The sequence below is a fragment of the Egretta garzetta genome, unplaced genomic scaffold (assembly GCF_000687185.1).
Source record: "Egretta garzetta isolate BGI_Z169 unplaced genomic scaffold, ASM68718v1 scaffold32, whole genome shotgun sequence".
Classification (NCBI taxonomy): Eukaryota; Metazoa; Chordata; class Aves; order Pelecaniformes; family Ardeidae; genus Egretta; species Egretta garzetta.
Genome location: NW_009259035.1, coordinates 242,433 through 252,744, shown reverse-complemented (window position 1 = coordinate 252,744; position 10,312 = coordinate 242,433). Strand labels below are relative to the sequence as shown.

The following is a 10,312-nucleotide window of genomic DNA, read 5'->3' as shown; positions in this document are numbered from 1 at the left end:
GTACTGTAAGTTTATGCTCAGTGAACATAGGGAGTTTAGGGACTGCACGCTGCTTTTCCCTTTTTGAGAACTGTGTGAAAAATTCGAAGGCGAAAAAGCAGTGCATTAGGCTAGGTTGTTAAATCATCGACGTATTGTTCAGTATTTTAATGCAGCTTGGATTTAAGCCGTGACTTGAAAGGTTTCAAATGGGGTCTGTTTGATCCGGCTAATCCAGTACCATAGTTAGTACTTGTATTTTCCAACTGTGTGTAATCACCTTTAAAAAAACCAAATAAATCTCAAATTAGGAGTGGAATAATATTTGCTTGTTTTAATTATTTGTGATAAATACATTCTCTTACAAAATTGCACTGAACTCAGACTAATAGGTGGGTTTGGTACCTACCGTGGGCGATTTAAGAGGTGGTGTTCTTTTTATATATGTTCTCGAAATCCAGGTACCCAAAGCTATTTGAAATTGTGGTGTGGATGAATTTTATGCAATTGCTCTGGGAAAGACTTTTGATTCATGGAATCTCCCTTCTGGATTAAAACCTAGGTAGCTGTTACACCTTTAATTTTAGCGTCTTTTCAGCGGGAGGGACGATATCCAGTCTCGCTGATCCGAGCCTCCCTATTGTCCTTTGTTGCAGGTTGCGAGGATGGTACAGTCCCCTCTTGTGTTGCTGCTGCTGGCAGACTAGAGTTTGAGAGCGCCTGATACCCATTGCCGCTGCGCTCCCTATTCAATGTTCCAAACCGATCCAAGGAAGTAACGCTCTCCTCTTCGGAGAGGCCATAAAATGCATGTTATGAATTGTCTCTCCTTGGTCAATGATAAAGAAAATGGGGCTATTCCAGTTGCAACGGCATTAATGAACGAGGATACGACGACAGCACCTCAACTTTCGCAGCCTGCAGCACCACCGCCCCCTCCGCCATGTCCCCTCACAGGGGCACCCCCAGCCCCTCTGCTCCCCCCGGGGATGCCGCCCCCTCCGCCTCCCCCCCCTCCGCTGCCTGGGCCGAACGTACCCCTGCCTCCACAGCTGATAAACGGGCATGACAACCACGGCAAAAAAAAACGAATGCGGAGCTTTTTCTGGAAAACTATCCCTGAAGAACAAGTCCGCGGTAAAAACAATATCTGGACGATTGCTGCAAGACCGCAGTATCAGATCGATACAAAGACGATCGAGGAACTTTTTGGGCAGCAGGAAGAAACCAAGCCCCAGGACCCCCGAAGTCGATCTTCAAAGTCTTCATTTAAAGAGACTAAAGAGGAGGTAAGAATTGAAGTAAAGCCTCTCTTTTGCATAACACTGTAGGAATTGGCGTGAATTCTGACTCGCCTTTCTCTGTCATGTTTCATCCTTACGGCAAATTTGTCTTGATTTGAAGGAGAGGGGACCCACCGGGAGGATAAACTCTTTGTTCTCAGTGGCACACATTTGTTTTTCAAAGGGCTAAGAGTGTTTTATTATTTTAACTTGGTAAGTGCTGTGATTTGATCACCTGTTAAAATAAATATAAATAAATGGAGGGAGCTGAAGGCATCTGTATTTACTCATGCTGGATAGCCCTTGAGTTTTCAGCGTGAAACATAGGTGTATTGTAACTTCTCTTTTCAGCTCTTCCACTGTGTCTGTTGTGCAAACAAAATATTCTACATGCAAACAGGCACCAGGCGGGAGGGAAGAGGATCCTACTGCAAGGGTTAATGCCGTATAAAGCCTTGATGTCCTAGAGACATCAGGAAGGGAGGTACCAGTATGACAGCGAGGAAATTAAGCATAATATAGTGATTAAGGGAATTTGTTATTTAATTGAGATAATTTTAAAGTTTTAACTGTCATAAACGTTGCTTTACTGCTAACGAAAACTTTATTTCATCTACCCTGCTTTTTCTGGACACTTCCAAGAAGGTCTGGAGATTGTTACTGGTTTCTGTTCTGGTGGGGAGAAGGTTCTATGCCAAGCACTTCCAGGTTCAGACACTCTCCAGTGAACTGCTAAGTAGCTTTTCTAGTTCTTAAATCCTGATTTATAGCCAGCCTCTTTGTGAAGCCTGAATGGAATTGTCTCAAGTGATCTTTCTGTGAAGTAATTGGAGGGTTGAAATGCAGATTCAATCGCTGGTGCGTGTCTACATACATGTTAGCCTGTAAACAAAACACAGAGGGCGCAGAGTTAAGGGATGTAACAATGTGTCAGTTTTTAGGGAGAAAATAGGGACTTCTGGAGCTGACGGTATCTTTTATGGTTCAGGAGATGTCAAAATAAGATCAGCAGGGACAAGGTGAGAAACCAATGTACTGATAGCATCCATGTTTTACCTAGGCTGATATAAGGGGTGTGAAACCAGGCATGTGTATTGCAGAGCCTGAAACCCTGACATGGGGAAGGAGCAATTGGGGCCATCATCAGAGGTAGTCATTAACCTCTGTGCTGTTTTCAGGCTATGCTCATCTTTGAATCAGGATCGCAGTGAGTGGACTTCCTGTACTGCATACAGGTGTACGCAGCTCCGGCCCCGTGTGTTCCCCTAGAGGCTTCCCCTTTCAGGTGTGGTGAAGTTAGTTGCAGTAAAAACGATTATAAGTTTCATAAACTGAATGTGGCCCCTAGCGTGGAGTAGCCGGGGCAGGGGAAGACCCCAGCGTGCTCCAGAACTCATGCGTTTTCATGTACAGCTTGAAACTCGGTGCATCCCCAGGGAGGTTAAGAGCAGTGTTAGAAATTAAAATTACAGGCCTCTAAAGCAAGGGTTTCTCCAAGGTACGGTGCCTTGGGAACAAAACCCCCACTTTGCTACAAGTTAACATTTCTGTGCATCCATCTGGAGCTGATACGGTGGTCCAGCGCATCTCCACTGCTTGATGCCTGTCCACCCTGGTTCGGGGCTCCCACGGTGCCTTCGCACATGGCAGGCGGTGAGGCAGCAGGACTTGCCGCTGAGCGATGCCGCTTCAGTGACAAAATGTTCAACTCCGTTGCTAAGCTTTGTCAAGCGTGCCGCAGCGGTGTGTCAGACAGGGATGAGTAATTTCTTGCGTGTTAATGGACTTTGCAGTGCTAGCTGCTTAGCAAGGAGGGAAGGAGGGAATCCTGAAGAGCTATGTGTTGTTGGAAGTGCGGAAGCGCAGGTACGCAACAGCTCACATGCTTAGCGTTACTACGGGCGTCATTCAGCAAGAGGATGGAGAGCTGAGGCATAGGCAACGTTTGTGGTGTCCGTCACCGGTGCTGTCAGCTGCTGCTCACTTACCTTAATGTATGACGGTTATCCTCGGTTCACTCTAGTAAAACCTACGGAGGTTGAAAGGGGTTGGGGGCAGGCTGAGGTACGCGGCGTCCGTGTGACCGTGTGGGGAGCGTGGTAGCGTGGGGCTGAGGAAGCTGCAGTTCTGTTCCTGGCTGCGTCGCCGGCCTGGCGACGGGGACGTGGGGCAAGACCTTTTGCGTTTCAGTACCGCTATTCCTTTTGTGTAAAACACAGTTGATTTTAGAAAGTGCTTTATGGTCTAGCAGTGAAAAGGGTTTCTTTGGAGTTTACGTAGTAGAATCGGTCTAGTTGGCGTAGTATGCCAGTGGTGAATTTTCAAGCTAACTTCAAGTGCGTAAGTTCAAGTATCATTTAGATCCAAATCGGAAAAAAACCAGCACGTGTCCAAAGTGCTGTACAAAAGTGCATGGCCGGAGAGTCTGCTCTTTCGGCTCAGCGGGGTTCCTCTTGGTGCAGTGGCGTAGCATCAGTGGACGTGTTGAGGGCACTCCCCCAGAGGCTGTGATGGAGATAGGGGTTTCGTATCTTCTCCAGAGACCACTGTTGATTATGAAAGCGTGAGCAGTTTTGGAAAAAGCTCTCACTTCATGTAGGGGCTTACAATACTGTCTGTCCTTTTAAATCCTCACTCGCCAGTGATTTATACAAGGAATTTAGATGCCCAGCTCAGGTTATTGAATCCCAGTTCTGGAGGCTTAGCACTTAACCATCATCATTATAATAGAAGTCCCTTTTGAGATTTGAGTTGAAGTCCTGCAGCAAATGCTTTCCTTTTTGTAAACAATCCCTCATCAAACCCTTAGGAGATTAATTAACACGTTTCCTTGACTAAAGGCTTAATTTTCCCTATGGTTTCAGGTGATTTGAGCCTCTGAAAAATAGGGGGTGTAGAGTTAAGTTTACATGCTAATTTACTTTCCCCATCCTTTAGTGGTGTCACAGTATTGACACAACATACACTCACCTAGGCTATAGCCAGCCTGGCAGCGGAGAACAACTTGTTGCCAGCCAGGGGAGCTGGTCTTGCTTTCCCCTTCAAACTGTCCCTCTGCTCCTGTCCCTCGCTTCCCCCACTCTGTGCGCTGGCTCCGGCAGACATTGGACCCTCTGCAAACAGATTTAAGTAAGGAGCTCAGCAGAATGCTCAGTGTTTTTTGTTTGTTTTCTACTGGAGTAGTTTTCTGCTGTTCTAGTGAGTTTTGATGGCTTGAGAAAGGGTGCAGTGAATTCCAGAGCCTGTGCCAGGGGCTAGTGAAGAGGGGGAGAGGAAGGAAGATGGAAGGGGCAAACAGGATGCCTCTTCTCCCCTCTCCTAGCCATGCCCTCTCTCTGTTTTCCCTGTGCTGTCTCTGATGCTCATTCCACCTTCCTGAGAGCTGATTCAACCTGTTAATCCAGCAGAGGACTAACACAGCAAAAAACCAATGAGATGAGTACCAGTGCCTGCCTAGGGGAAAGAGCAGGCTAGGAACGTGACGAGGGAGGATGACGTGGACCGGGACAGCCCTGGAGTAAGCTGCTAGGTTCACTCTGCCGCACCATGGAAGCGCACCTTTCCTCAACCACTCCAGGTAGTGCGTGTGGCTTGGGGAATAAAGGCCAAAATATTATCTCCAGAGCGATGGCTAGTGTGTTGTAAAGTGAAGTGCAAGCTGAAGCAGGAAGTTGTTTCTATCCTTCCTAACCTCCAGCATTGAGCCCGCCACCGCCAGGCTGTTCCATGCTTGCTGTAATTTGTAAACTGTATCCCGCCATGTGAAACCCCATTGTTCTTATCCAAAGGACACACATAATGTTTTGCTTTCACTAATCTGACATAAATCCACTTTGTCATGTTCCCGTTCCTCACTGACAATCTCACGGCAAGAAACTCCTGTTGCATTTCTGCAGTCACCACAACGTCAGTAATGATGGGGGGCTTCTTGTCTCTCCCAGAACACTCCTCTGAATCTTCCATGTTGATTGCAAATTTGTGTCAACGTTCAGGAGTAGATCTCCTCTTACCATCACCATGACTTCGCCGTGGTACTCGAGCTAATTTTCCCCTTCCCTCAATACATCTAAACCAGTGAATATTTCGGTGGTGGATTAACATTTGTCAAACTGATGCTGTTATTACCCCACGTGATCTGTGCCTGCTGCAGATTTCAGAAATATGCTGAGTTGGATGCTATGGTGATGAGAAGCAGATTCATGAGTGAATCAGCCATCCTGGCTTCGAAGATTGCACTGTTTATGAAGGAGAGGTGGCAAGTGCGTGCGGCAGTGACACTTGCATTGGCTGGCAAAGTGCGGGTGTTGAGATGGTGCCAAATATTTGAGAGAATTGTAGTATTTCCAGAGTGGGGTAAACAAAAATTTAGTAGTTTTCTCTGGCAGGAGAGTTGGAGAAGAGGAGAATGGAGAAAGCTCTCCTGAATTTATTTAAAGTAAATCATAAGAAACCGTACGAGAGTTTTCCTTGACATAGAGAATCCCAGTGAAGCTAGGAAAGTCTGTTCTCAATTCTTAATTACAGTCCAGTGTAACTTCTTGAGTCAAGAAGTCCAAGGGTGTTACTGGTGGACAGCACTTTAAAATCTCATTAGGTGGCAAACAGAGATTTGGAACATGCTGTGCTGGTGCCAGTGCTGAAGATGTGTACAGATAGAAGACAGGAGCAGACTGAGCAGAATTTATAAAAAGCTGGGGTAATGTTTAAAGGGTAAAAAGCAACAGCTTGGTAGGAAGTCATACGCAGGCAGCTTTCTGCAAGGACAAAATCGAACGAAAGCTCAGTGGGGAAGGAGAGTAGACATTATGAACAGATGTTAGGGCTAAGATTATGAGTCTAATATGCAACCGAATGTGAGATGGAAGATGCCGTATTTGCGTGCAAGGAGTAGGAACTTGTATTTATGGAGTATCTGCCAGGTTCCCCTTTTCTCCTCCTCACGCTCCCATCTGGAAACTCCTTGAAGGTAGTTAAGTAATGACAGCTTTTTCAAACACTTTTGATAATCTTGACACCAAGCTAAGAGTGACCGAAAACTGAGCCATGTGTTTTGATCGTGTGCTTGAACAAGAAATCAGAGAAAATAAATAGAGTACAGTTGTATACAGAGTAAGAAGTGTGTATAAGATCCTTGTACTTAAGAACAGCAATGACATTTTTGTGTTGTGCTGATAAGGCAAATGCAGCTGTATATGTTGCCATCTGTAGTTTTTCTACAAGGGAAGATGTTAAAAAAAAATCTCTAGTTTTGTTTGAAGTTGTACTTCAAATCTGAGTTGTGCCATGGAAACCAAAGGCTTACCCAGCTGATGGTCAGCCTTACTGTAACAGTTACCGATGGTGACTGAAAATAATACGTACAGAAGGTTAACTGTGAACATGCTTTAAAAAACCCCAGCAAACCCAAAAGCCAAATCACGGTGGCAAAGCTGATTGATAGGCTTAAACTAGTACAGAGCAATCAAAGAATTAGGAGTGACCAGAGCAACTGGAGACTGGAGCTGCAGTTTGAGAGGTCAGTGAGAGGTCCCTGCAGTAAAACATTTAAAAAAGATTAGATACTGCAGGGGGAGGGATAGCTGAACCTGTCCTATGCTAAGGGGCTTTCCCTTAATGATCTGTTGGGGGCCTCTCAACTCCTAAGATAACAGGAGATTAAACCACAATCTGTCCTCTTATCTTTGCCTATGCTAAAACTGAAGGGCTTCAGGCTAGCAGTCATCTAATTAAAACCAGTACGCTGATATTTCCTGTGTTTTCTAGTCTTTGCTGGTTTCAGAAGAGAGGGAATTCCAACATTTCAGAAAACTTTTTAATTTGATCCATTCTTTTCAGCAGATGAGGAGGCTGTCTCCTGGGTGTGTTTTGAGGATAGCTCATTAATCATACCTATATTTTCACTGTCACCGGCTGGCTGTAGGTTAATTCAATTTCGTGATGATGCCACCATTGCATTTATATATGTATTTCTAATATGCGCAGTGTCACAGAGCTCAAGACACCTTTCCAGGTGTCAAAACCTCAAACATCACGTGAGTCCAGCAGCAGTCTTGAACATCTGTGTGTACTGAGTTGTTTTATTGTAGCAGTTGGGTGGCACTGTTAAGGTGAAACAATTCTCCTGCCCTTGTAAATCCCATGACTTTTGTAGCTGTTATCACCAAAATAGCTGTGGTAAAATTTTAACCTTAAAGACACCATTCCCTAAAACAGGGCAAACATCTCAAGTTTGAACTTGTATGCTGTTACAGGAAGAAAAACTAGTATGAAAAGAATTAATGCTTTCATTTAAAAATTTTTTTTTAAATTATTTAGGGGAAAAAGTTAATTTTTTTTTTCTCTGCTTAACATCCAGAACTGTACATGTAAGATGATACAGTAAATCAACTTTAAAATATAAAGCGGGGGGAGAGTATTATTTTATTATGGGTTTCTGTTTGCTTCTAGATAAAGCAAACAGATTTGAGCATTATTTGTTTCAGGTTTTGATTCAAGATCTACTGACTTACCTTTCCATGGAGCAGCATGGCTGGTAGTTTGCACAAATGAAATCAGCAGTGCGTACTGACCTCTGCTTAGAAAGCCCATCCTCACATTTGTTACAAAACCTCTGAAATGCATGGGGTTTGAAACGTGGTGCTCACTAACCTTCGAGTGGGGCCTTTGAAGGCAGTACAACATATTACTTGATAAGCAACGCTTTGTGTTATGAAATAAGCAAGAAGAATGTTTTTACTTTGTAATGAATTAGAACTTGTCTTGATTCCTTCCTTCCATAAATGTTGCTATGGTTTTTTTGCTTCACTTGGAAAAAGGTGTTGTGGGTGTGCTGTGTATTTCCCTGGTAAAAACTAGTTCTGTAATAGAAGACCTTCATTGATAAGAAGTGACTCTGTTCATTTGGCCTGTGATTTGGTGGCAACTGCCAACAATTATCTGTAGCAATTTAAGAAATTATATCTGCGTTATATGATGTTTTCTTAGGTATTAGTACATTAATCTCTCTTGCTTTCTCTCTCAGGTTTCCATTTTGGATGCAAAAAGAAGTATGAACGTTGGGATATTTCTCAAACAATTCAAAAAGTAAGATTTGATTTTTCCCATGCAGCTAGTGCAAGCTACACATGTGTGAAATTCTTTGTAGTTCTTCTCAAATGTGTTGTATATTGTGCTCTGTTCCTTGTGGAGTTTACAGTACTATACAGGTTTGTCATTTTCATAATTTGTTTTGTCACATTTCATAATTTGTTTTCTAATATGTTTAGTTTTGAGTGCCATCACGACTTAGCACCAGACATTTAGAGTTTGCTACCGTTAAGCAGTTGAAGTGAGTTTTCAGGTATAGTTAAGGGAAGCCCTTATAATGTCATGTAATACTGCAAGGGAGCTGCTTTTCACTGGCTTCCTTTCTTTATAAAGAATTAATAGAAAGGGGTGAGGTGAGGATTTTATTTTTTTTTTAAGACAAGCTGTATCAATGCTATCTTTATTCACTGATAATGTTGCCCTTCAGTAAAGGCATCAGTGGAAAGTGGTGTTAGAACAGTGCTGCTGTGGACACTGATACATAACCTCATTATAATTATTTTGAGTAGCCCAGGCATGGCTTTTTCAATATGTGTAACTGTTCACCCTGCAAGTGTTAGAAATGTGTATGCTCAATTGTTTTTTCAAGGTCTGCTGAATCCATCATTGAAGATATTTATCATGGAAGAAGTGAGCCCTATGGTTCTGAACTGCTGCATGAATTTCTTAAATTATTACCAGAAGCAGAGGAGGTAAATAATGGTTTTACACGGAACTTCTTTTTTTGTAGAGTTCTACTGCTGGGATTCCAACATGAAGGTCTGTAAAAGAGGAATCCCAAAGCCTTCCTGAGACCGGGGGATAGGAGACCATTGAGTGCAAAGGTTTAATCTTCATTTGACATGTGGCGTTGAGGTTGCAGTGTAGTCATTCCCTTCACATCAAGTAATTTCATGTACTTTTAAGGTTCTTTTTGATGAAAATGGTGATAAGGTATTTTTGTTTCTCTGATGTCCCTCATGATGTCCCTTTTGTTCCATAAACATTTTAGCAAGACCTGGAACCCTCCTGTGTGCAGATAATTCTGGTCTGCGGGGGTCAGAAAACCCAGAATCAAAGTATATCCTGATGCAAAGAAATGAAGTTTCACTTCTTTGGCACCTGCCTCATGCTTTCCCATTGCAGTGCCTGTGAGTTGAGTATTGGTAGCTCTATGCTACCTGTGTACCTATGTCTCTTCTCCCTTCTGGTTTGCTGCCTGCTTGGGGCATCTGGGATCTGCCTGCCTGCTTCTGGGCCCGGGCCCTTGAGTTACAACAGGGCAGACAGGCTGCTGCGCTGGGCAGCACCCATAGAATTTGCTAACGTGGCTTAGTGCTCCGAAGGAGACATGTTAGAAGGCACAGCATTACCAGCAGCACCTTCTGCAATGTCCCTGTGCCTACCATATGACCAACATGCAAGTGCTGCTTACTCCCCTCCCAGTCCCAACCTTCAAGTCCATTCACATGATTAAAGAGGTGAAGCTTCATCAACTGACCCAGGAGCCCTGCTTAATGATGCACAGTTCCTTGTCTGCTCGTGTATTTGCACTGACCCATTTGTGTGTACTTGAGAGAAATGTATACCACAAACTTGACAAAATTGGCATGAGAATTGCTTGAGTGCTTCGCATCAAAGTGATGGCTGAAACCTGGGAAATTGCTATTTAATGTCCACATACAGATCAACTTCAACTCACATGCTTTACCACTTCAAGGTCATGTTGTCAAAGCACTCTGTTTCCTCTGTGCAGCAGCAAATCTAAGATACAGTCAACAGCAGAACACGTATTATTTTGCTGTCAAATATACAACCCTAAATTGGGCTGCTTTTGCAAGGAATCTTTAAAAACAATTATATTATTATATTTGATTAGTATATTTTTTAGAGTTGGGGATATCAACAAGTTGAAATGTAACTAATCTGAAAAAAAGAGGTGACAGTAGTTCTGGGAGCTCAGAACTATTCCCCCTTCCTTCTTT

At 43.5% G+C, this 10,312-nt stretch overlaps 1 protein-coding gene across 1 annotated transcript in view; it reads left to right on the top strand.

The window, feature by feature from the left end:
* Nucleotides 1-785: 785 nt before the first annotated feature.
* The window catches only part of FHDC1 (FH2 domain containing 1), a 31,647-nt gene continuing 22,120 nt past the window's right edge, over nucleotides 786-10,312 (top strand). The window contains exons 1-3 of the mRNA XM_009634819.1: nucleotides 786-1,268; nucleotides 8,284-8,345; nucleotides 8,938-9,040. Coding sequence (XP_009633114.1) covers nucleotides 786-1,268; nucleotides 8,284-8,345; nucleotides 8,938-9,040 — 648 coding nt within the window. The remainder of the gene's footprint in view (nucleotides 1,269-8,283; nucleotides 8,346-8,937; nucleotides 9,041-10,312) is intronic.